Source organism: Chironomus tepperi, unplaced genomic scaffold (assembly GCF_022539635.2).
Source record: "Chironomus tepperi strain 1889 unplaced genomic scaffold, CSIRO-AGI_Ctep_v1 contig_128, whole genome shotgun sequence".
NCBI classification, from domain to species: Eukaryota; Metazoa; Arthropoda; class Insecta; order Diptera; family Chironomidae; genus Chironomus; species Chironomus tepperi.
Genome location: NW_027226250.1, coordinates 552,766 through 577,304, shown reverse-complemented (window position 1 = coordinate 577,304; position 24,539 = coordinate 552,766). Strand labels below are relative to the sequence as shown.

Here is a 24,539-nt window from a genome sequence, read left to right as displayed (position 1 = left end):
TAAATATTGGAAACTCTAAATTAATTAACAAACTGCAGGTATTTAGTTAATTATCAATAAAATGAAGTAAATACGCATTATCTAAGTACAAAGTGCAGCTAATCATGTTTCTTATCACTGAAAACATGCTAAAAACAAGAAGAAACTTAGCAGGGTTCAAAAATGTTGAAAAATTTGATGAAAACCTGATATTCCTACATAAATCTAACATATAATCAATAAGAAAATGTTTTAATAAGGATATTTATTAACAATGACCAATAAGAAATGGATTACACATTATAATTATGTAATTAAAAGAACTTTAACTAAGCCGCTAAGTTTAACGACTTAAAAAAATTTAAAATTTCAGGGGGCATGAAACTTAACTGAGTGTGGAAGTTCAAAAGTTGACTAAAAATTTCTCTTATTTTATCAAAAAAAAAATTTATTTAATGATTTTAACTAACAAACTACTGAAATATGGAGAAAAATAACAGTGCAAATAACAACTGTCGGTTCTGCTTGCGAATATTTGATGATGATAATGATGAAAGAATAGTTATAACATCGCAAATATCTGAGGAATTCAGAAATATCACTCAAACCGAGGTATATAACAAACAAAAAAAAAATCATAAATCTTAATTTTATGCTGCGCTATGCTGTATTAGAGGAATCAAATTGATTATCAATGAATAAATGCTTTTGAAGTAAATTGAATCAAGTAAACCAGATTTAAGAGCTTTATGGATAACATTTAAATTCCATTTGCCAAGTAGTCAGCATAATAATTATCGAGATCCAGAATGAAAGCATCAAATATTAATGTTATTATTATTGTTTCCTTTTAGTTAAAAATGCAACCTTTATATTCAAACACTATCTGTATAAAGTGTTTCGATAATGTAAAGAACTTTTGTCAGTTCCGGAAAGAGCTTATAAACAATCAGGCAATATTATATCAAGTTTTTCACGACGATGAACACTCGAAAGAAGAAGAAAATTTTATAGATATATCGCAGGCGGTGAAAATAAAATTGGAAGTAGCAGAAAATGAGTCCTATAATTCAAATAACATTAACTTTGATTCAGAATCACACGATCAAGATCAGGATGGAGAACAAGCTGGATATAATTATCAATTTAAAATTGAAGGAAATAATAATCCAAATTATGAAGGAATTTATAGTAAGTTTTAGAATGAAAAAGAACTTTGCCTTATTTATAGCATTTTCATAATTAATCACAGATTCATGGGGATTCGCTGACATGCAGTCGATGTCTTCATCTTCACATCCAGGAAAAACTGTCATTAAACGAAAACCCCGCAATCCATTAGCCGAAAATCCAAGAGAGAAACAGTAAGTATAACAAGATTATGCAAATTTACCAAAACAATTAGCAAACTTGTGAATTGGATGAGAATTCTTTCAAGTGCTAACTGCTGAAAATCATAACATTTGACTACAATTTATGATCCAAACGATACCGAGCAACACACAAATAATTAATTTTGTTCATTTTGTCCACAGAAAACTATGTGCAGATTGTGGAAAATCATTCTTAGCATCATATCTGCGTCGTCACTATCAACGAGTTCATCTAAAAGAGAAACGATTCGAGTGCGATATTTGTGGATTACGGACATTTAAGAAGCAGCACATTGAGGAGCATTTGAAGCGTCATTTTAAAATTAAAGATTATCATTGCGATCAGTGTCCGTCTGCATTCACAACAGGTAACATTATTAGCAGTTTTATCTCGTGACTATTTGTAATGTTTTGATTAATCAATTTTAGGTACCGAGCTTAAAATTCACATTAAGAACGTTCACTGTGATGATCGTCCATTCAAGTGTGATCACAAAGGATGTGATTCGTCATTTAAGCAGAAAGAGAATCTTAAAGAGCACATGTTACGTCACACACAGAAGAAGAACTTTGTTTGTCTAGTGTGCGATAAAGGTAAGCTATAAATAAAGGATACATCAAGTGCACGTTCTGAAAATTCATTTCCATTTTAGCATTCTACAACAATTCAAGTTTGAAAGCGCATCAAATAATCCATACAGGCAATCCTCATATACCATGTCATGCATGCGGTAAATTATTCTTCTCGAAGCAAGCTCTTAAGCTCCATCATTTGCATCATCATCAAGCACCTACATTGAAATGTGAACAATGCGATAAAATGTATGTCATCAAATTTATTTTTAGCCAATAGAAGAGATTAATTAATTGCAATTTTTTTACTGACATTTTTCAGGTACTTTACGCAATCAGAATTAAATCATCATATGAACTCTCATTCAAACATTAAAAAGTATCAGTGTCAATATTGCAGTAATCAGTATATGGCCAAGAACCATTTAAATCGTCACATCTCCACAGTTCATATGAAAGCGAAAATTCGATGTCAAGTTGTTGGATGTACATCCGATTTTCCACGAAAGGATCGATATCGAGCACACATTTTGTCCCACCATCAAAACTTAGGTCCTGATTTTGTTAATCAACTGCTTAATGGAATCAAGGATGTACCAGTTGAGTTTTCAAATCAGAATTTCCAGTTAGCGTAAAGCTAAAAAAATTTAAATTATTCATAACATGAACATAAAAATTGTCGGCATTGTCTCTGTTTTAATCAGTTTTTGTAATGACTACTATTTAATTTGTACAAATACCATTTAGAGCGCATTTTTAAGGTACGGACGTTCTGCATATTTATTGATTTGATAAGAGAACATAAAGTTTATAGTCAACTGACATTTAAAGTGGACATTAAAACTGACAACTTTAAAATTTGATCCTCAATTGCTCACTAGTTCTTCAAAAAGGAAATCTGTTAAAAGATTGCATATTAAGGCATAAGGATCTTTTGATTCTAAAAAGGATCCAATCAGTATACAGTTCTGAACACGAACAAGTACAAAATATGCAGCTAATCATCAAAATTTGACATTCTGTAAACAGCAATATTTATATACAGACTGTAATTTGACTTTTTGGTCGACACTTGACGAAATCTATGAAATTTACAAGAACTTTATTGGGGACTCTTAAAATGGACACGATATCCAGTTGGACGGACATGTTATTAGTAATTTGATACTTAAAACTGCGCTCTAGTCATCGTTTAAGATGACTGTTTTAAATATCTTACTCTAAAGTACATAACAAGAACGTTCATGCAACGATCAACAAAAAATTTTTCATTTTGATCTTTTCCCAATGATTTAGTTTCTAAATAAGAATTTGTAAAATAGTTAGTATGGCCATTGGATCTAATGGCATTTTTGTAGATTTGTGCACCTTAATTAATTTCATTTTCTTACTAAAAAAAATTATCATTGAATTACTATTGAAAAAATAAAAAATATTAATAATTATAAATATTAGATAAGTAAGTTCTCATGCAAATTTAAGAGAAAATAATAAATATAAAAAAATTAATTTGTAGATGGTATACATTTGCATGATCAATAAATAAACACAAATATAAGTGCATCAAAAATTATTAAACAAAAAAAAAAAAAGAAAAAGAATTAAATCATTGTAATTTTTTAAACATTGAACCCTTAAATAAATTGCTGGAAAATTGGAATTAGATTATATAAATATGTTTGAGCTGAGAAGTATTATTAATCATATGTCGTATGTGGTGTCAACTGTTGCTTCAACATCGAACTTTAACAATATTTTCAAATTTATTAGATTGCAACACATGTGTCTTGTGTTGTGACAACTGTTGCTCCAACAAACTTTCTGCGACACACAGACAGGGTTTTTACCTAATTATGTATCGCAACATAGTAATGTCACTAGGATCATAAATTGTGCAACACTGTGTCATCAGCGAAATATATCATGATTCATCGTAGGATAGGAAGATCGTCAACTTCCATTCTAATCTTCCTCAACATTGTTTATCCTGCATAATTAAAGACATTTCTTAAATTTTTAATAAATTTCGAATTTATTATCAACTTTTGGAAGTGTTTTTTTGGAATAATGGCATAACAGGTTTGCTCTATACATACAAATTAGTATAAGTTTTGCGTTGTGCAAGAAGGAATTATTTTTGATAATAACAGACATTATAGAAAGGACATTGAAGCATTAAAGCTTTTAGTCATAATCATCTAAAATATAAATGGGGATAAATAAATGCATAATATTAGTTCCTAAATACTCTTTAATTATGGAAATTTGTAATCTAATGTAGTGGAGATGACAATCGAGATAGCTGATTGGTAGTTTTATTATTTGATTCATTCTTGCACTCAATGATCTCATCAACTTGTCGTTTCAATTGATCCTGTAATGCTAAGAGCTCACGAGTTCTCTGATAAACTGGATCTTCTGTTCTCATTGATGGATTCCATCTACAATAAAGTCCTTTCCATAATCGAATATGACGCATACTTGCAATTGGTTTAAGAACAGTTTGAGTTTGTGATGAATTGACAAATCCTCCATAAAGTGGATTTCTGTAAAGGTCTAATGATGCATTAATCCATGACCATAACGAGACTGTTTGTCTCTTGACTTCATGAACTCTTTCTCTTTCAGTATTGCATAAGAAAGTTCCAAAACGACATGAATATAAGTGATCAAGTATTGTTATTAAGAAGTGCTCATTAAATTCCATTGCCATTGGCAATTGCCTGCTTATTTGCCATACGCAGTCGATAAATTGTATGAAAACTGGAGATCGATCAGCATCTGAATGATTAATGTCTCCATGTCCATATCTTTGCTGAAATTTATGTCCAAAACTTAACCATTCCTTTTCAATTAAAACTTCAAATCCTTTGATAGTACGATAATATGGATCTAACATAAGCATTGCCAGAGCTGTTAATTGAGCAGTTCTATCCCAACCGTCACTGCAATGTACAACTACTGAATTCTTCAAATTTTCTATTCGATCAACAATGCGAATGGATCCAGTCAAGATGCATTTAATATGTTTAAGCCACATTGTATTGTCTACAGCAGAAAGCCACTTTGGATCATCCGTTGCTGGAAAGCATATTTCCTTTAATTTCCTCAAACTCTCACGCATTACATGAATATTGTGAATATCAAGGAAAATTAATTCAACATTTTGATAAGCATCTTCTGACTCATATCCTCCGCCCTTTGCTCTATTTGCAACAGCATTTGAAGACGGACGAGCATCCGTGATAGTCAATTTATGTGATAAAGCATTTGTATCCATAATAGCATTAATATAACTTTCATCTTCTGATGACTTCTTTCCAGACACTCCACACAGTGGCTGACTGCAACGTGTTATTGTTGCCAATGATTGAGGATGAATCCAAGACAACACTGGCAAACGATTTCGTGAACGAAAATTGGCAACAGCTCTTAAATCTTCGTCTGTGATTGCACGGGGAACAGCTAATACTGCTGGATAACTGTCACATAATTCGTAATTTTGATTGATTTTTGTTATTCTCCATTCAATGTTGGCATTTGTACCCTAAAAATTAAGATCCAGATTAATTTATTTAATTTAATTAGTCACAAAATCACTTACTAATCCCATTCGACGAAATTCTGCAATCGGCTCATATATTGTCCATCCATCCTCAGCAAAATTTTCTGAGTAACTAAAGGCAAACAGTTTAATGTTATGGGCAAGCGGAAATGCAAATTTTTGAAGCTTCTCAAAGACAGTTCTCCTCGAATGATTTTCCTGCTTATGTGCAAAGCGTAAATTTCTCATATCCTTGCATAATATATCGATTCCATACGAATTTTCACCTCTGGAACTTGCGCCGCCGACTTTTTCAATTCTGGAGACAACGCCTGTAAATGAATCAAGAAGAGTTTAGTCTCGCATCACATAAATTTACTTCTTTTTACTTACCCAATGGAACATCCAGAATTTGACTTGATACTTCCTTTTCTGTTGGATATGATTTGAAGAATAATCGGTAATTTGTAATGATAAGAATGCCTCTTGTAGGTCCATAAAATGGACAGATATAAGTTACTTCATTCTTTTCTTGAAACGTTTCATTGGGTAAAAATGAAAATTCTTTTGAATACTGAAAATAGAGTAAAAATCAGTGAATTACTCCTAGATTAACTATATAAAACTTAATTACACTAGAATCGTTGTTCAAAGAATCTGTTGATCCTGATCTTTTGGAGTTTACATCGTTATTATTCATCTTTTTCTGATATTAATGAATTTTTGATTTTATTTACTATTTATCTAACTAGAATTGTGTATCGTCAAGTATGATGGATATAATCTTAATTTGCCTTAAATTTTAAGAGCATCCAAAATTTAACTATGACAATTATTGTAAAATTGAAATTTCTATTTAATAGATGCTTTGGGTGGTGCTGAATCATCCAATAAATATCGGCAATTAATAAAATGAGAAAAATTATATGACTAAATTAAATCCATAGTCAATGATTGCTATGTTTTACAGAAATTTCGGATTCATTTCAAATTTTTAAAAAACGTTAAAATTTTAAAATTTCTTGTAGCGTTTTTAAGCATGTAGCATTAACTTATTTAAGTTTTCAAACGTTGGAAGTGACAATTTCGATCTAAATTTATGAGATTACCAACTATAGACACTTAGAAATAGAATCGTCAATAGAGATGGAGTTAAATTGGTCCATTTGCTAGACTAGATGCTGCAGCATGTAAAATTGATGAACCACTTAATATAGAATATACAGCATAAACAAGAGAGTTGATAAATTAACACATCAATGTAACATAAAACAGACCATACTTCTGAACTCACGCAAATTGCTTCCAGATGGCGCAACTGTTTAGATACAAAAAATTCCTTTTGTTCCAAATTCACGTACATACATGCACGTAAAGAATTTAGTCAGTCTGGTCACCCAGCATGTAATGTTTATAATTCAAACAAAAACCTAATTGTGTCGTAATTTTGCGAAAGTTGTATTAAATTAATAAGTATAAAGTGAATAAATTCATTATTAAGCACCGACTGTGCATGAAAAGTTTGGTTTTATGATCTATTTAGCATTAATTTGAGTTGAAAAAGCCCAACATGAACATCAAACTTACATTCTCGCTTTTTATCATATTTTGTAAGTATTTCTTATCATAAAATAATTTTCGTGTACCTTAACATGCTGATGTCTTGTATTTTGATAAAATTTTAGACATTGCGACATGTTACAACAATGTAGAGGCATTTGGTGGCGGAAGATCATTGGGCGGTGGAAGTCGAGCATATAATAATGGTGGATCTCCGAAATCAAAAGGTGGAAATCATCCATATCCATTGTCTGGTTTAGGCAATGAGTATGGAAACAATTATAATAAGAAATCCAAAGAAGCAACAACTCAACCAAAGTCCTCGGGCAGAAACATATCGACACCACAAATTGTATTTATTTTGACAATGATTATGACCTTGGGATTTGCAGGATATTACTTTATCCAATTCTATCCATTCCTATGCTCAAAAGAATCAAAGTATGATGTTATGAGCCGATCATCAGTCACTCCAACACACTCACGAGAATTTGAGTACGATGAGTCTACATCCAGTGGTACAAAATCAACTAATGCATCATACAGTAACGAACATGATGTTTAATGCTGAATTCTCTCTATTTTACTCTAAATTTGATGAAATTCAAGACTGAAAAAAACTGCATAAAAATTAATATTTTTTGGAAACATTTTCTATACGAAATTTATGTGGCATTTATACCTACAAAAAAAACTAATTAACAATGAATTTATACTGCGAAAGCAATCGAGGTCCTTGACTTATGACGTCTGACATTGAGGGGGGTCTGTCATAATTTTTGGTGGATTATGTTGACATTTTCCAGAATTTACTTCCAATTTTAATATTCTATCCAGCCTCAGCATCTCTGTAGATGCATCAGATCCCTCCTATCCCTTAAATAAATGTCAGGCGTCATTTGTGAATGCCCTCAAAAGAGATTTTGGAATTTTTTAAGCATAAGTGTAAGAGAATCTCATAAAATAACATTACATATCATGTTTCAATCATTGCCTATACATGTTTGCCATAAAAAGACAATCTCCATTTTTATAAATATGTATGCCTCAAACTACTTGATAGCTGCAAACTCTCTGTTGCAACTAACTGTTCAATTATCCAGAAGTAAAAGACAAATGCGCACATTCTTATGATGCATTACTATATTTTATATACATTAACTATTTTTGATCTAAGCAGAATTGACATTTTTGACTTCCTGAATATATTTTTATAAGATTAGAAAAAATGGATAGTTTTGAGAGATTCTTTCGTCGACAATTGATGTATTTTTCTATTTAGAATAATTTTTTATATCTTATTGACATAAATAAAATTTTTGATACCTGAATAAATTTGATGGATTTAATATAGTAGTTCCAATATGTTTATTTAATCGGAAGTTAGATGCTAAGGGTATGACAAATTATTTCATACATCCACAGCCAGCATAAATTTTAATACATGTACTTACTACCAGAGTTTGAAGTCGCAGCATGTAAAAGTACACAGTAATAGCTCATTACTGCTTAAAAATTCTTAATACGAATAAACTTGCATGTTGAATTCCGAATGTTCTGTTCCACACGTCGACGATAATCCGGAAAAAGGTCATCAATATCACAATACTCAACAGTTTTAACAGTCTTCAGGTCTAGAATTGAATCGGTTAATTTTGGATCGATGAAGTTAAGCTGCAGCTTTTGTAATTTTCTCAATTTTGGAAATATTGAGATTAAATTGTCTGTTTCTCCATTGAAAACAAATCCAAAGTATCCAAATGTTGTGATACTTTCATTTAATGGATATTTTAAAGCATCAATAGCCATTAGTTCCTCCATTTCTTCTTCGTCAAATGTTTCATTTCGAACAATGAGCGTTTCCAACACTGGAAAATTCTCCATAAAGAATGCAATTTGTTTAAAGCCCATGACACAGTCAATAAGCTTCAGGGACTGTTGCTGAGAGTTGAAAAATTCATAATAAGATGGAATCCATTCCACATTTGAGTAACCGGATAGACGAAATTCTTCAATTTTATAATTTTCAGAGCTCAATCCATCCAACAAGTAGAAATCTTTTATCATCAAAACCTTGAGACTGCCAATTTTTTTGATATTTTGTTGTGCTGCTTTAACAGAATGCTTACACAGTTCCGAACAGTGTATTGTCAATTTGTGTAAACGTTTGGCTCTTGAAATTAATCCAAGTTTCTCGATGCAATAATTATGTTGATAGAAAGCAGAGCAGTAGATTTCCAATTCTTTTAACTTTGGTAGATCAGAAGTTCTTGGAATGTCAATGTGTGACTTTAATGTTACCAATGATCCTGCAAATTTGTTCACAATTGATCGAAGTCTCCTTAATATTTTAGAATCATGTTTTATATCGTTGAAATCATGAAAAAGGTGTAAATGTTGATATTGTCGTTCACTTTCTAAGTAGTGCTTAATGTCCGGCATTTCTCGAAACGATACATGAAATCCTGCGATTTTATTCATACATCTTCTTGATCTTCCAATCACTCGATACCAATATTTTGAGACTAATGATGCTTGTAAGATATCATTTTTGTTGAGATGTTTGAAGATTTTTTCATATACTTCTTCTGGAAGTACTTCTAATGGATCCATGACGTTAATCTGTAAAAATATTTTATTGAAAATCTTTTGACTAAAATAAGCAATAAAAGCTATAATTGTTGAATGACTTTCATCATTACCCTACTGATTAAGGTTTCACTTACAGGATAGGTTTCACACTTGCCTTTAAATATGTTTAGTTACAGTTGAAAATTGTTAATTATTAATTTTGAGCACACAATGCAGTTTTTAGCGCCAAGGGTAAATCCTACGACTACTTTATAATTTTCAAATTTTTTATAACCGTTAAAAAATAAAAAGCCAAAAAAGTACTGGAATTAAGTTAATGTTACATAATAGGTAATCTTTTATTTTTTTCACAATTTGTTGGGAGGACCGAAATAAATCACTATAAAAATTTGTTTCATATTAACTCAATTAAGACTTTTTCTTGCTTAAGGAAAGACTTTAAAATAAGAATTGACTTAAAAATTAACTTATAGCTCATCTTTGATATCATCTAATTCGACATCTGACAGATCAATGTCTTCTTCTTGAATTGGTTCAGCATCCTTTCCATCCCATGGTGTAATTTTGTTAATTTTTGGTAATTGTGCTCCTTTAACTGGTGCTGTATTTCCTCTGCCGAACGAGAGATCACGTAAAAATTCATAAATTCCATCCTTTGAGAATGCACCACGTAGAATTGAGTATTTCATCTTTTTCAGGTTAACGGCTGCCATTGCTGGATATCCAAAACCACCAATGTCCAAAGCATCTTCAATGTCAAGCTGTGAACCACCTTCAGCCCATAACCATCCCCATTGCTTTTGCTTAAACTTATCAGCTTGTTCGGCAAGCATCTTAATGTATCCATTTCTGCAGTCAGCTTGACAATCATAAATATTTGGAAGAATTGAAACTACACACAATGGCTTATTTTCACATGCTGTCTTAGCAGCCTCTTCTGATGTCAATTCATAAACTTCTGGTGCTGGAATGTTTTCAACATATCGACTTGATGCCCATTCAACAATTGCACCTGATGTACGTCCACCATCGTATTCTTCAGCTGATGATCGGCTCTTCTTGCCAGCTGGGAAGTATTTGATTGTTGGATATCCTTGAACTCCATATTCTTGTGCTGTTGATGTATGAACAGTGGCATCGAGTTGACCCAACTTGAATTTTCCTTTAAGTTCTCGTGCGGCTTTAGCATATTCTGGCTTCAAGTTCTTACAATGTCTATAAATGTTTTGGAAATAAAAGTATTGAATTAATGTCTCGTATAAATAATTAAACAACATATTCGATGTCATTGAAAGATAAGGAAACAGTTCTTGAAGGTGATTCTATGCATTATTACACTAAACAAATGCCTTACTATTAAGCATGAAAATGATCACTTGAGTACCAAAAAACCGCTAGAAACTATTATTGTCTAACAACAATTGAGCATGTTTGATATATTACGGACATAAAGTCAATAGACTCTGATATACCAAATGTTTGCATAAACGGAATCTCCAAAATACTGAATAAATAATAAAAGGAGAAGATGACGATTAAATGACACACTTTTCATTCTAATTTTGTGGTTTCTGTGTGTCTAGATGGAAATAATAAGAAGACATGATCATCTATATGCCATAATATGCACAAATGGTAATAATTACGTGGTTGACCTTAAAGGAACAACCCACGACAAAAAAAAAATATTATGATCACTTTCAGTGGTTCTGAAAATACCACGTAGCTGTTTCTAGTAGTTTCTATGATCGTCTATAGAAATTAATTAGAGAAATTCGAACTTACCCACACCATGGAGCAACCATTGCTACAAGCCATGGTTCGTCACTATCGAGAACTAATTTCTTAAAGTTTGAGTCTGTAAGTTCTACAACTTCATCTCCACCTGAGCTCTTATCACTGCCGCTTGATTTTCCTGATGATTTGCCTTCCAATTGATCCTTGACTTTTTTCTTTGCTGCTGCCAAAGCTGCTTCAGCCATTGCCTTTGCAGTTCTTTCACCTTGATATGGTGTTGAGTCTTTTCCTGTGAAGATTTTGATCGTTGGGAATCCTTGTACGCCATACTTTCCAGCCATATCTTTGTGTTCGTCACAATCTACAGCACCAACTTTTACAACTCCTTTCAATGCTTTTGCTAATTTCTTGTATTCTGGAGCTAAACTTTTACAGTGACCACACCATGGGGCAAAGAATTCAACCTGTAATTGCATAAAATTTGTAATAAATAAAGCAGTCTGGATGTTTCTGTTGTCTTATCACTTACAATCCACACATTATCGCTATTTGTGACCAGTCTGTCGAAATTTACTGAGGATAGTTGTACAACTTCATCGCTACTTTCATATAGGGCGGTGGTAATATTGATAAATACAAATAATAGACCTTTTCATAGATAAAAAAGAGATTAAATTATTAATTAAACTATGCCGGAATTATAAATTCACAAAACTTACCGAAAAACTTTAAACTTATCATCTTAAATGACTTATTTTCTAAACAATTGAATGAACTATCTGACTAAGTCTTATTTTGTGCTTGTTTCTTCCTTAAATATAATTGAAATGTTCAAATATCCACGAAAATGTATATTTAAGAAGTCAGTCTAAAGAAATTGATGATGAAACGAGCTCTGATTGGTTGATTTCAGATGGGTACGAAGTTGTTGTACTAAATTTTTTGTACTAAAAATTTGAATTTTTATTTAACGGACAAACTGTTTACTTTTATTATTTGCCGATTCCTGAATTTCTAATGAATAAATTGTACATTTTTGATTGACATATTGTAACAATATTTATGTACAGTAAGATGAAGAAGCTCATAAATAGATTACATGTAAAAATGTGCATTTTTACTAATAGTCATGACAAAGTTTGCTGTGATTGGTCGATTATGATGCATAATAACACGTAAACAAATGTTCTACATTACATAAAGTGAATTCCCAAAAAATAGTTTTGAATTCTCAAAATTAATACTTTATTCAATATTATTTAATGTAAGTTGATACTTAATATTGTAAAGTGATTCAGCAATTTTCTATTGTTAACTAAAATAATCAACATATTCATTAAAGGCTCGAAAAGCAGCATTTGATACATCCACTAAATTTATAAGCTCCTATTTGCCGAAGAATCGCCCACATCTTTTTGACCAAAAACTTCATATAATCCGATTTAATTAAAATTAAATTTGAAGCTCCACGTGGTTTTCAAAAAATAACGGTTTTAGCACATGTATTTGAAAAAGTTGATACTTAATATTGTAAAGTGATTCAGCAGTTTTCGATTTAATTAACTAAAATAATCAACATATTCATTAAAGGCTCGAAAAGCTGCATTTGATACATCCACAAGATTAATGTCACCACGAAAATCAATAATTAATTTGTCATATAAAAATCCAATTGATGGATATCCATTGATTCTATATAAACGATAACAAACTTCCTTTTCTTTTATACAGTCCACAGCACCCACAAAGAAATGATAATTCAATCGTTTTGCTATTCTGCTAAACTCTGGTGCAATGTTGATTGAATGCCGACATCGTGATGAGTAGAACATGACTACCCACATGTTGCTGGACTTGACAACGAGATCATCGAAATTCTTCGATGTCAGCAGTGCTATATTTTCATCACTTTCATACAGTGATGTAGAAGGATGGACAGAAAGTGCTAAAATTATAAAAACTGTAAAATTCTTAATTAGTTTAAGATATTAGAGACTGAAATTCTCAACTTACTCAACCTTCTCATATTTACAACTGATTGAATATTTCATAAAAATAAAATTTTGTAGCGACAATGCGGATTTCCATTTTTAAAGCGTCAGCATAAATCTGATTTGTGATAGGAAATAGGTGAAAATATGTTTTTAAAGTTAAAATGATTTTGTGTTAGAAGCGCATTTTTACACGATGTTTTTAGCGCATTTTTGTAACTTGTTTCGAAAAGGTAGGTTAATAATGCCCTTTGGAAGGTTGTTTGTTCGGCAGACACTGAAAACTTTATCTAGACATCGTAGTGAGCTCATAATTGTTTTAATTGCTCACTTCCGTGTTTTGGTGTTTTACAATGTTTTACAGTGTTTTTCAATGTCGTTACAGTGTTTTCTGAAAAAAAGATTGAATTTGTCGTAACCGCTAAAAGGTTTGAATTGCGAAAATCCGTTAAATTATAAAAAAATTAATTCGTTGCATGGTGTTTTGAACTTTATTGGATCTTGTTTTTAAGGTTAAAGAAGTGACTTTTACCCTAATGGATCTTGTTTTTTTAAGTTGGGGAAGTGACTAGAACCCTTCTGTTGATTTGCAGCTTTCAAAATCTGCAAACTTATTAATTTTAGTTTATCAACAAATTACTTGATCGCTGAAACAAAAATGCACAGAATTTACTCGATACGAATGAGTCATATAATTTTTTAAATGCGAATCGAACCTTTTTCCAAATCGTGGCACCCCGGGAATATCAATATCAATATCCCCTACCCCCAAAAGCGATCGTAATAATTAAATGACCCCATTTAATGATTGCGTCTTAAAATCCGACCTCTGGAATTGAAGTGAGAATATACAATTTTTCTAAAGAATTGCATGAATCAGTGATAGCAAAAATTTTTGTTTACATTATTTATTTCCACAAAAACAAAGAAAAACGTGATAACCTACGACTTTAGATTCTATTGAAGCAATTCACGTGACTTTCTATTAATTAATCGAGTAGGATGACCTTGAAATAATTACACAACATCAACTTTATTGTGATACAACAACACGAAAATCTGAATTTTATCACATAATAGCGTCACGTTTCCCACGTTGTAAAGATAGTGCTGGAAAATAAAATTTACTACTCAAAAATGCACAGGCTGAAATGTTTTTAGTTTATTATTAATCTATTTACTTAAAACAGCTATTAGTAATCTATAGCGTGAAATTATTTTCTCATCGTTATGAAAACGATTTTCTGTGATTTCGCCGACTAGCTTCACATAGTCATCAATAAATTGTTGTTGTAGTTTCTGAGGCATTCGCTTGGTGAATGGATTGACTGATTTGAGAGCTTCTGTAATTAAAAATTATTAGTGAAAAAACGATTAAAGTTATAGTGTTATTGATCGAGGGACTTAAGCGCATTTTTGTCCAGTGATCAGTACGATCCACAATAAAAATTTCATGAAATATCGGTCGAAAAATCTTTTGAAAATTAACGGTCAGAAAAAATTTAAATTGTTTTCAATGGGAAAACTTCAAACAAGTTTTGTAAATATAGCAGAAAATTCATTAATTAAAGCATTTAACAATAGTTTCAAGCTAGCAAATCAAGCGATAAGTCAGTAACTCAATAGTACTGAGCTAATGTTTCAATTCCGAGCTCTCAACGATATCAGGTTGCTGAGATCTCAAGCCTCAGTTAGCTAGCAAGCCAGCCTATCAAAATGCAATTATGACAGTAATATTTTTCAAATAAGCACTGAACACAGCAGAGATGCTAGAAAGTTGAGTGAATACTGTCAAAAAATTTAAGCTAATTTTGTGAGACGTAATTTCTATAAAGCAGTAAGACGAGCTTCACTTGCTAATTGCGAAATGAAATTTTTATGAAGAATTTGTTCAAATTCGTGCAGTGACTATAAAAATAATTTCTGTACCTTTTAACTGCTCATCATTCTGATACACAAATATCTTTTCTCGGATCTCCATATGATTGATTTTAAATCCTGCACTTGTACAATATTTTTTGACTAACTCAAGTGGCTGTTTCTCATGATGATATGGTGATATGAATTGTTTGACATCCTTCATATATTCTTTGTACTTTTTAAATGTTGATAGCCGCTCATAAATATCAAAAAGTGGAGTTTCTATTAAGAAATTAATTATTGCAACGCCATTAGGTCTGAGAAGTTTATGAATGTTGGCGAATGTCTGTCTAGAATAAGAAAATGACAATAAATATGTTTGTGTATTGTCAGATGCACGTGCGTCGTCCACTACGTGTCTTGAGATGCAATCAATTTTCTTCTACATTTACTGCATGCACATATACATACTTTTGATTTTGAATCCAATGAAGACAGTAAAATGATGTTATGTTGTCAAATTCCTCATTACCAAAATGTTGACAACATGAAATATTTGAAACGTCTGCTTGATGGAATTCCATTAATTCACTTCCGAAATTTTCTCTTGCACATTTAAGAATTTTTTGAGAAATGTCGATGCCGATAATTTTGTGAATATTTTTTGGTACAGTCGGTAGGACAAAATCATATAGAACATCGCCAGTACCACAACCAATGTCTAACAGCTTATCCATACCATCGTGTTTCCATTTAAAATAATGTGAAAATTCATCAATCACTTCCTTTGAATCGCGACGCTGAACGTCATTATTTCTCAAATATAAATCACCGTTGTTCATTTTACAAATTAAAACTGAGACTGAAAAGCTTCTGAACATGACTATTTATCATTATTTTTCAAGTTCCAGATAGTCTAAGTTCAGATATTCGCAATTGTTTTGTGCAAAATACATTTTTGTTTTGTTTATTTACTTTGACTGACTGATTTGTTTCAAAACTTGATCATTTCTTTATTCGTGAATTCATGTTTTTTTTGCTAGCTTTGTTATCAGCTTAGTTAATTATTAATAAATATGTCACTTCGGGTAGTTTACTTAATGACATTTTTGATCAAGGTTTCTCATCTGTTCTTAGAACTCTCGGATGTTGTCCGAAAATTTGCATTGATAACGGCTTAAACTTAGATTTGTTTGCTTTGTAAGTGCTGACTCTTATCTTTTGGACATAAAAAGCTTTAACTATTCAGATCATTGAGATCCAGAGCTGCACTAGGACGTCTGGTTTATGATTGTCGGCTTACATTCTCTAGAACTGAGAGTACGTCAGATCACTATATTTAGTAGACATACATCTTTATAGTGGGATCAGAACCACTCCTTTGTTGAAGCTATTGTCAGCCTTCATTCTCTAGGCTCTATCTGCAGAGGCTTTGAGCCGCGTTTCCACTGAATATGATTCGAAAAAGGACAACTGAACTAATTTCTAGATACCGAAGTACGAAGTCATTTCGCCACCAACTCACAATTCTACTCAATGTACAAAAATGCGCTTTAAAACTAACTTTGTCTACCTTTTCTACCTGATTGTACTATAACTAATTCTGTGAGAACATGTGAGATGCTAATCTGCATACAATTTGTGAATCAAATGCTGCCTGTTATTTAATACTTAATTCAAAATAAAAACGTGATCAAATTCATTTATTGTGGTCAATCTATAACATCAATTTATTATCAAGATTTTATATGCATGCTAATTACTTACGCAATGTACAGGTATTTTACACATTGAGTATATATCATTGATTGATTTTAATCGAGATTGTCATGCAATATTACATTAAATTCATAATTATTTCAATAATTTATAGTCTATATAAAATAGCTCTAAGATAGTACTTAATGAGTGCCTTAATGCGCAAAAGAAGTTAGTAAAAGTTGAACATTTCTGATGAAATTGCTGATTTATTTTACATTGGAGATTTCAAATGATTTATTTTCTAATAGAACGTGATATTTATTTATTCATTGAATTTTGTAGTACATTTAGGGGAGGGGGTCCAGTGGTGGGCAACTTATGTGCTGCGACACACTAATGTGCCACAAAAAAAACTTTAGAAATTCCTAGAACCGTATGTTGTCTATGGTTTTGATAGAGGCTTACCACCAAAGTGTACCGCGGCACATAGGTTGTCCACCACTGATTTTAAATAAAAGAATAGAAAGTTGCTTGCAATTCAATGGAATTCCCTATACATTTTCAAACTTCTCATTACTAATTAAATTTAAGACGTCATTTGTGAATCTACCCATCTTCTTACAATTTAATTAAAGTCATTTTTATTCACTTGGTCAGAACAGCAACCATGAGTTTGTAAGGCGTGTCCACATTTTTCTTTAATGTCTCTTCATTAAATCTTATCAAATTAAGATCTTCAATTTTCTTCACGTAGTCACTGAGGAATTCATTCTGCAGGTTATCAGGCATTCTTGATGTGAATGGATTGACAGCTTTTACGGAATCTATGTGTGGATATGCAGGAATTTAATATCAGAAATATTAATTATAGAATTGAATATTTTCTTACATTTCAAGATATCGAGATTATCAAAAATGAATAATTGATCCCTGATTTCAATATGTGATATTTTGAAGCCAACATGTGTGACTATCGATTCAAAGACATCCAATGGTTTCTCTTCATTATGATATGGACTTATGAATTTTTCCACGTCATTCATATATCTTGAATATTTCTTCATTCTCGATAGATGTCTATAGACATCATATATTGGATTTGTTACTAGAAATATTAACAAGCATGTTCCATTCGGTTTCAATAATTTGTAGATATTTGATAGGGCTTGTCTATATGAGAATAAATGGATGTAAAACACATTTTGAGGTTCCTTTTTTGTTTGTCAACAACTTTTCTTACCTTTGATTTTGAATCCAATGAAGAGTATAGAAGGAGGTGATGAAATTGAAGCTGTTTGGTATCATTGGAGTCATTTTACAATCACCATTCAAAAAGTCACTTTCTATGTCCACTTTGTAAAATTTCAAATATTCCTCATTACTATAATTCTCATTTGCGTAATTTACCATCTCTTTGGATATGTCAATGCCAATAACTTTTGTATTAATTGGAATTTTTGGTAATAAGAGCTCAACAAGAACATCACCAGTACCACAACCTATATCCAATAATGAATCCGATCCATCCCAATGCCAATTAAAAAGATTTGAAAATTCTTCAATTATTTCCTTTGCATCACGACGCTGTACAACGTTGGACTTTTTATATAAATTTGCGTTGTTCATCACTGCTTGATTTTAATTTTTAAGCACTAAATATTCAAACTAACTTTATAGCTTTATGCCCGAAATCAGACTGTTTAAATGTGTCCAAAATCACTCCAAATATATATACTTTGCGATCTGGAGTCAAAAAATGTAAATCAGTGACTGTATTGTGATGAATGTATTTGTTCTTTCTAATTTTAACACGGAAACAATGATTAAAAAATCATTTTCGGAAGAAATTTTTTAAAAATAATTTATTTTTTGTAGCTAAGAAAAATTGGAGTTATTGTGGCAGTTTGACTGATTGTGAGATTACAGGAATAAAGCAGATTGAAGTGGAAGAGAGCTTGGAAATTATTATACAGACACCTAACAAAGTCGCTACAAGTCGACTTTGACAACGGAATAGCAGTGCTGGGCAATCTTTCTATTTTTTTAAGCCTCGACCAAAATCGCACACGCATACGGTTGATGGCATTTCCAAAATTTTATGGCCTTTAGGGTGACGTCACATAGATTGTACATACTGGGCAATAGCTTTTAAAATGATTCGGGTTTGATTCGAGGAAAAGACCGTTAGTCGGATTCGGATGCATTTTGGTTTTTAGACTGAATTTATCGTTTAGTTTATTCGGAAAACTTTGTAATGTAATATCACTGAATTAACCTTGACCGGAAATTCCTAAAATTTGAACATTCTTGAATTCAAAATCAACAATGTCCTTTCTGTAAAATGCTGTCAATTTATTAATTTGTGAATTTTTTTTGAATTCTTTTGTTGCGCTGGCATAAGCTACCAATTAGAACATGGTAACAGTAACTAAGACTCTAGTTTTAAATACATGAACTGTATGTATGAGCAAATGCGCATTGTGCTCTACTCTATCTCCACTACTTTTCCAGATGAAAACAATAACTCAAGTGACGTCCAATAACAAAACGTCTGAAAATTTTTGAATGAAATTCGACACCTCTTTTGTCATTTTCTGTTTGAAGATCAACATTTATCCAGCGACTGATCTGACAATGAACTTTATCTTTTGTGAAAAATGAATTTGTTATTCTGTAAATTCTAAACATTTTTTAAAAATAAACTTTTCTCAATTTTCATGAATGAATAGAAAAGAAATTCTTTTGTATTTAGGGTATTACGAAAAAAACCAAAAGAGTTCAGGCAATGTTAGATTTTTGATAAAAAAAAATTATTTTTAAAATTTTCATTTCTGGATGAAAATGAAATTTGGAGATTTATTTGAAGCTCTAGAGCTCAGTCTGTGTAAATAAGTGTTCAAGTTAGCTTCAGTATCTAAGTCAGTGGTAAGCGGCACACCTTGCTGGTAAGCCTCAAACGAAATTGGACACGGTAAACGGTTCATGGCTTACCCGAGCGACAATTTGGCAGCCATATGGACGCTAAAAGAAGGCGGCTTTATTTGGTATTAATAAAAGAAGTTTATCGGAGCCTTAAAAGCTTCGTGGCAAAGTCTTCATCATTTGTGTAGCTCGTGTTATTCCTTTAAATCTAAATGTTCGATTTCTAATTTGTTTGAAAAATATTCAAATTTATAAATTATGAATTTTAATCTTTATTTTGATGAAAATTTGTAAAAACTTAAGAATTGCGTTCCACAAGTAACAGGAGCGTAGTCAGTAATTTTTGGAGAGGGGCGAAAAGGAGGGGGAGAAGGGGGCTTGTACAGATTGCAGAAATTTTGGTGAATTTTGAGAATTTATTTTCATGAAAAACTATAGAACAAACAAGAAATTTACCAAAATAGTGTTTGATCCTCATCTCCTGAATATCCTAGCCCAGCCCTTAGCATAAAACACTTCACCCCAAATCTCATTTACCAATTTAAAAGAGCAACAGTTGAATGTTTATTAAGAAATTAAAATAAAAGAAATTTGAATTTAAAATCAAATTAAATTAAATCTCATTTTTCCTAAATCTTTTCGATTGAAAATAAAGGCAATGAGAAAGTCCTCAACTCTATAATTTTTCATATTTATACAAGATAAATTCCATTGAAATCTAAAAAATAATGAAAAATTTTCATCTAATCGAAAAATTTTATTTTATCATGATGAGAACAAAAAATTTGAATATCAAAGTGAAATGAGAAATGCTTTATATGCCTCTTGCATGACGTTGAAAATTCATAGAGGAAGGAGTTGAATTAAACAACATAAAAAACGGTTAAAAGGGGAGAGAAGATGAAATGAATACAAAAATATGCATCGTTTATTGCTTACATCTCTTTATTTGCATATTAATTGCAGCTTTTTGGATTTTTTTTCATTCAACAACCCTTTATTGCTTGCGTGTTATGTCTCATTCGATTCTCGTACTCTCATTTCCATACGAACATCCGCACTTCATCAAATTTTATTCGCTTTGTGGCCTCTCAACTCTATCAATTTTTATTGAGCAGTTTTATAGGGCGTAGAGGCTATTAATGGTAAATTTTCTTATTGCAGGTTGCTTTATAATTATTATTATGTCAGTTTCCTTATTTTTTTGATCTTATTTTACACCAGGCTTTTAATGAATATGTGCACATTTTGCTGAACAGATCCTTTACTTGATCTCCAATGAAAGACTTGGATTATGTCGACTTTTTATCACATTCAAGCAGCTTAGTATAGAGGATCTCGGGTGGATCAGAATTTTTCACGGCAACAATCCGTCACAGTGTCAAATATTCCTAACTGATGAAGCTGATTACCTAAATTAGTCAATAAAATGATGAGAACTGTGCAATGATCAATACAAAGTAAAGGAGGTTTAAGTGCTTTTAGTGCCAAACTCACGAACATTCCCCGATAGCTCAGTAGACTTGCAGACTTGGACTATATTATGGAGAAGTTTATTTTCTGGCATTTTGGAAGTAATAAGTTCCGAACATCCATTTAATTAGAATATTTGAGTATACTCATTAGCATTACTCTGTTTCTGTTGATCAGATAGAAAAATTGTGATTCCGAATAAACAGATCCGAATGAGATTTGAATCCAAGTCCCACAATTTTTAGTCACTTGCTCGTAGCACTGAGCTATCAGGAGTTACTCGATTATAAATCAAAGTGTTCCCCGTCTATTCACTACTGCACTCCCAATGCTATACAGTTGAAAGTGCATTTCAGAAATCTCTCTCGCGATAGTTCCTGTCGTATAAATCCTACTCCCATCCTTATGTATCTCATGATACAAAATTATGCACTATAGCCACAATTAACCCTGATGATTTAAATTCTAACTTTTTCCTCTTTTCCAAGAATGAAAATGAGATGAGTTAACAGAATGAAATTCGAATGAGAATAAATATGATCAGGAAATACCGGAAAAATATGCGTGTTATGAAATAAATTTGCATAAATCAAATATCGCAATCGATGAAAAAATTATTGGTAAACATTTCAGATGTACATTGTTTCGCACGACGAGCCTTTTATGTCAACATATTTATTCATCATCACAAAAATATTCTTTTTGGGGAATGATTTCGTTGAAGAGGTCAACTCGGAGGGGTTGTTTACGAAATATTGAGTATAAAAGTTACACACATTTGAATGAATAAAAAAAAGTGTTGAATGATGACGACGACGATGATGATGTGGCATATATTAAAATAGCAATGCATTGAATTTATACAATTTATAAACCGTAGTGACAATAAAAAGCCATTCAACTTATTTTCGACATTAAATGTTGATTTTTTTTTTCAATTTCCGATTTTGACATTTGGTTGAAAAGAATTTTTTTTGTTGTTGTCACCAGAGAAAAATTGCGATTAGCAATGAATAGCAATGCCTGGCGCTATGACTCAACAGTTTATATGTTTCAACCTTTCTCTTCCTTTTTGAAATTCATTTAGAAAAAGTGTGATGTTGATGGGATGCTACCTGGAAGAAACGCATTTCTGGATTTGATTATAAGATTGTTGGAGCAGTGATAGGCACGGCAAACTTCAGTAGGAGATTCATTTTTGTGAGTATATTCATGAGCATGCTCTTTGTCTATTCTGTAGCACACGAACTAACTCTAGAACCATTATTTCATTTTAGTAAGGACAACATCAAGCGAAGGTTATTGGTACCTCAGCGTGCATACTATTCAGTTAGGCATCTTCTAACATCGAGAAGAACCTCAAGACAGGCCATATCAATCATGTATAAGACACTAATTCGCCCAGTTGTGCTATATGGTTCAGAGTCATGGAACATGGTTGCATGCATACCTGGTACAATATCGCGGTACCATGTGATCCTGATTGTATGCTGCTGATTGCCTATTAGGGATCCAGCTCAGCTTAATCAAATGCAAAAATGTCAAAATGTCAGTCATTAAAAACTCATTTCCAAACAAATGTTGTGCCAACAAGGAACGATATGAAATTGAGTTTTTCACTCATTCAACCGCACAGAAGTAGGAAAATTTATTCATTTGAAAATATGTGAATTCACAATCCTTTTTGTGTGTACATGTTCTGTTCATTTCTTCTTTTCTACTTGATTTCTTTTCACAATTTTATTTTTTATAAAAGTCACTTTCGTATCATAAATAATCCTCAACAGAATTGAGCAAAAAGCTTCCCAAATAAATAGCAGAATTTCAATTTCATTTTTTTGTGTGTATTGGATTGCTGCCATTACTGCTGTGTTTTTTATTAATTGTAGAATTGAAACGTCATGATTTTCATAGAAATTTAAAATTGAATCATTTAATGATGATTTTTAGAATTCTAAATTCCTTTTATTTCATTATTTAGGGTTGAGATTTCTCAACATTAAATATATCTTCTCTCAATTTATTCCTTTCAGCACATCACAATTGTCATGAGTCATGCAATTTTTCCCGTTCTATTTTCCATTTATTGTACAATCAATTTTTTTATCTGCCAGAAATTTCTTTTTAACTAAAGACGCACATGAGGATGACTTGTTGTTTATAATCAGCTGGCATATGTTTCATGCTTGGTTTTTGCTCATTTAAAAAATTATCTCTTCATTTAAATGGCTGATTTAGATGCTGATTTATGATCTTTATGGCAATGTACCAAAGCAGTTTGTGAGAATTAAATTAGGGACATTTCTGATGTTATAATTAAGAATATGGAGAATTTTCTAGGAAGTCATACAGCATAGAAAATATAGAAAATCCAAATCCAGGTCATCATGACTCTGGCTACATCTACCTGGCACAGAGTACGCTTACGAGCATGCTTACGCTTACGAGCATGCTTATTTAGTATATTTCGGCTAAAGAAGTTCTCGAGAGCATATCCTTTATCTGTTAGGGTTCAGGTCAGACTCCGTGAAATCTGACCTCAGGCTCTCATGATCTGGAGCCGGATTATTAGCATTTTCTTTTCGATATTCCTTTCGAGTTTTTGGATCATTTGATCATTATTTTCGGAATATTTTAAGCATCAACATTACATTAAAAGCTACTATTAACTCTGCACCTTTTCCATATGTTTAATTCCTTCCAATCGAATGCAATAAAATTTGACAACATTCACAACGCAACAATGTAAAAAATTGAAAAATAAATTTCATGTTATGTATGTAGTATTAAAAGTAAGAACATAGCAAACAAGACCAAGAGCAGACTCAGTACTTAATAATTTGAATTGCAAAATCGTCACTTGAGGTGGAATAAATTTCTGTAATAACAACAGAATTATGGTTCTGTAATTCAAGAAAGAATCAATTACCATTGAAAGAAGTAATGAATGCATATGTGGGATCAAAAGTAAAATAAAAAGTAATGAGGATAAGTGGTTAATTATGTGGGGCTTGAGCGCATTTTTAGTGCAGTTTTGAGATTTAAGGTTTGATTGTTGATTTTAGGTTTGGTTGCAATATTGGAATTTATGTGACATCGGGATTGATAATCCTTAATCCAAGGCAAATCCAAGGTTTATCATTAAGAGGATACGATTCATTCTTCAGGTTTAAAGTTGAGATCCAGAGCTGCGCTAGGGCGTTTATGGTTTTTCAACGATTGAGGATGCGCCAG

At 31.8% G+C, this 24,539-nt stretch overlaps 6 protein-coding genes across 7 annotated transcripts; 2 read left to right on the top strand and 4 right to left on the bottom strand.

Annotated features, from left to right (window-relative positions):
- Nucleotides 1–355: 355 nt before the first annotated feature.
- On the top strand, nucleotides 356–3,422 carry LOC139087602 (zinc finger protein 260-like). Its single transcript, XM_070636453.1, has 7 exons — nucleotides 356–591; nucleotides 834–1,170; nucleotides 1,232–1,343; nucleotides 1,515–1,720; nucleotides 1,782–1,946; nucleotides 2,006–2,174; nucleotides 2,248–3,422. Exons 1-7 carry the CDS (start codon nucleotides 463–465, stop codon nucleotides 2,558–2,560), a joined length of 1,431 nt encoding a protein of 476 aa, XP_070492554.1. The 5' UTR covers nucleotides 356–462; the 3' UTR covers nucleotides 2,561–3,422.
- Nucleotides 3,423–3,935: 513 nt separating this feature from the next.
- mtm (phosphatidylinositol-3-phosphate phosphatase) lies at nucleotides 3,936–6,236 on the bottom strand. Its single transcript, XM_070636450.1, has 4 exons — nucleotides 6,104–6,236; nucleotides 5,863–6,043; nucleotides 5,530–5,801; nucleotides 3,936–5,472 (listed from the first exon to the last, which is right to left on the bottom strand). Exons 1-4 carry the CDS (start codon nucleotides 6,167–6,169, stop codon nucleotides 4,198–4,200), a joined length of 1,794 nt encoding a protein of 597 aa, XP_070492551.1. The 5' UTR covers nucleotides 6,170–6,236; the 3' UTR covers nucleotides 3,936–4,197.
- A 621-nt stretch (nucleotides 6,237–6,857) lies between these two features.
- On the top strand, nucleotides 6,858–8,385 carry LOC139087607 (uncharacterized). The gene is made up of 2 exons (XM_070636458.1): nucleotides 6,858–7,079; nucleotides 7,155–8,385. Exons 1-2 carry the CDS (start codon nucleotides 7,040–7,042, stop codon nucleotides 7,592–7,594), a joined length of 480 nt encoding a protein of 159 aa, XP_070492559.1. The 5' UTR covers nucleotides 6,858–7,039; the 3' UTR covers nucleotides 7,595–8,385.
- LOC139087606 (uncharacterized) lies at nucleotides 8,365–9,858 on the bottom strand. Of its 2 annotated transcripts, XR_011544143.1 has the most exons (3): nucleotides 9,756–9,858; nucleotides 8,484–9,651; nucleotides 8,365–8,419 (listed from the first exon to the last, which is right to left on the bottom strand). XR_011544143.1 is itself a non-coding variant. In XM_070636457.1 (2 exons), the coding sequence occupies exon 2, from the start codon at nucleotides 9,640–9,642 to the stop codon at nucleotides 8,539–8,541; it is 1,104 nt and encodes a 367-aa protein (XP_070492558.1). In that variant the 5' UTR covers nucleotides 9,643–9,651; nucleotides 9,756–9,858; the 3' UTR covers nucleotides 8,365–8,538. The 2 variants fall into 2 exon arrangements, 1 of the variants encoding a protein (XP_070492558.1); XM_070636457.1 differs by having other exon boundaries at nucleotides 8,365–9,651.
- A 71-nt stretch (nucleotides 9,859–9,929) lies between these two features.
- On the bottom strand, nucleotides 9,930–12,242 carry CaBP1 (Protein disulfide-isomerase A6 homolog CaBP1). The gene is made up of 4 exons (XM_070636456.1): nucleotides 12,078–12,242; nucleotides 11,888–12,006; nucleotides 11,407–11,822; nucleotides 9,930–10,836 (listed from the first exon to the last, which is right to left on the bottom strand). Exons 1-4 carry the CDS (start codon nucleotides 12,097–12,099, stop codon nucleotides 10,089–10,091), a joined length of 1,305 nt encoding a protein of 434 aa, XP_070492557.1. The 5' UTR covers nucleotides 12,100–12,242; the 3' UTR covers nucleotides 9,930–10,088.
- Nucleotides 12,243–12,917: 675 nt separating this feature from the next.
- On the bottom strand, nucleotides 12,918–18,596 carry LOC139087567 (uncharacterized). Its single transcript, XM_070636401.1, has 7 exons — nucleotides 18,151–18,596; nucleotides 17,800–18,080; nucleotides 17,560–17,734; nucleotides 15,681–16,097; nucleotides 15,279–15,559; nucleotides 14,531–14,692; nucleotides 12,918–13,303 (listed from the first exon to the last, which is right to left on the bottom strand). Exons 1-7 carry the CDS (start codon nucleotides 18,534–18,536, stop codon nucleotides 12,918–12,920), a joined length of 2,088 nt encoding a protein of 695 aa, XP_070492502.1. The 5' UTR covers nucleotides 18,537–18,596.
- Nucleotides 18,597–24,539: the final 5,943 nt, after the last annotated feature.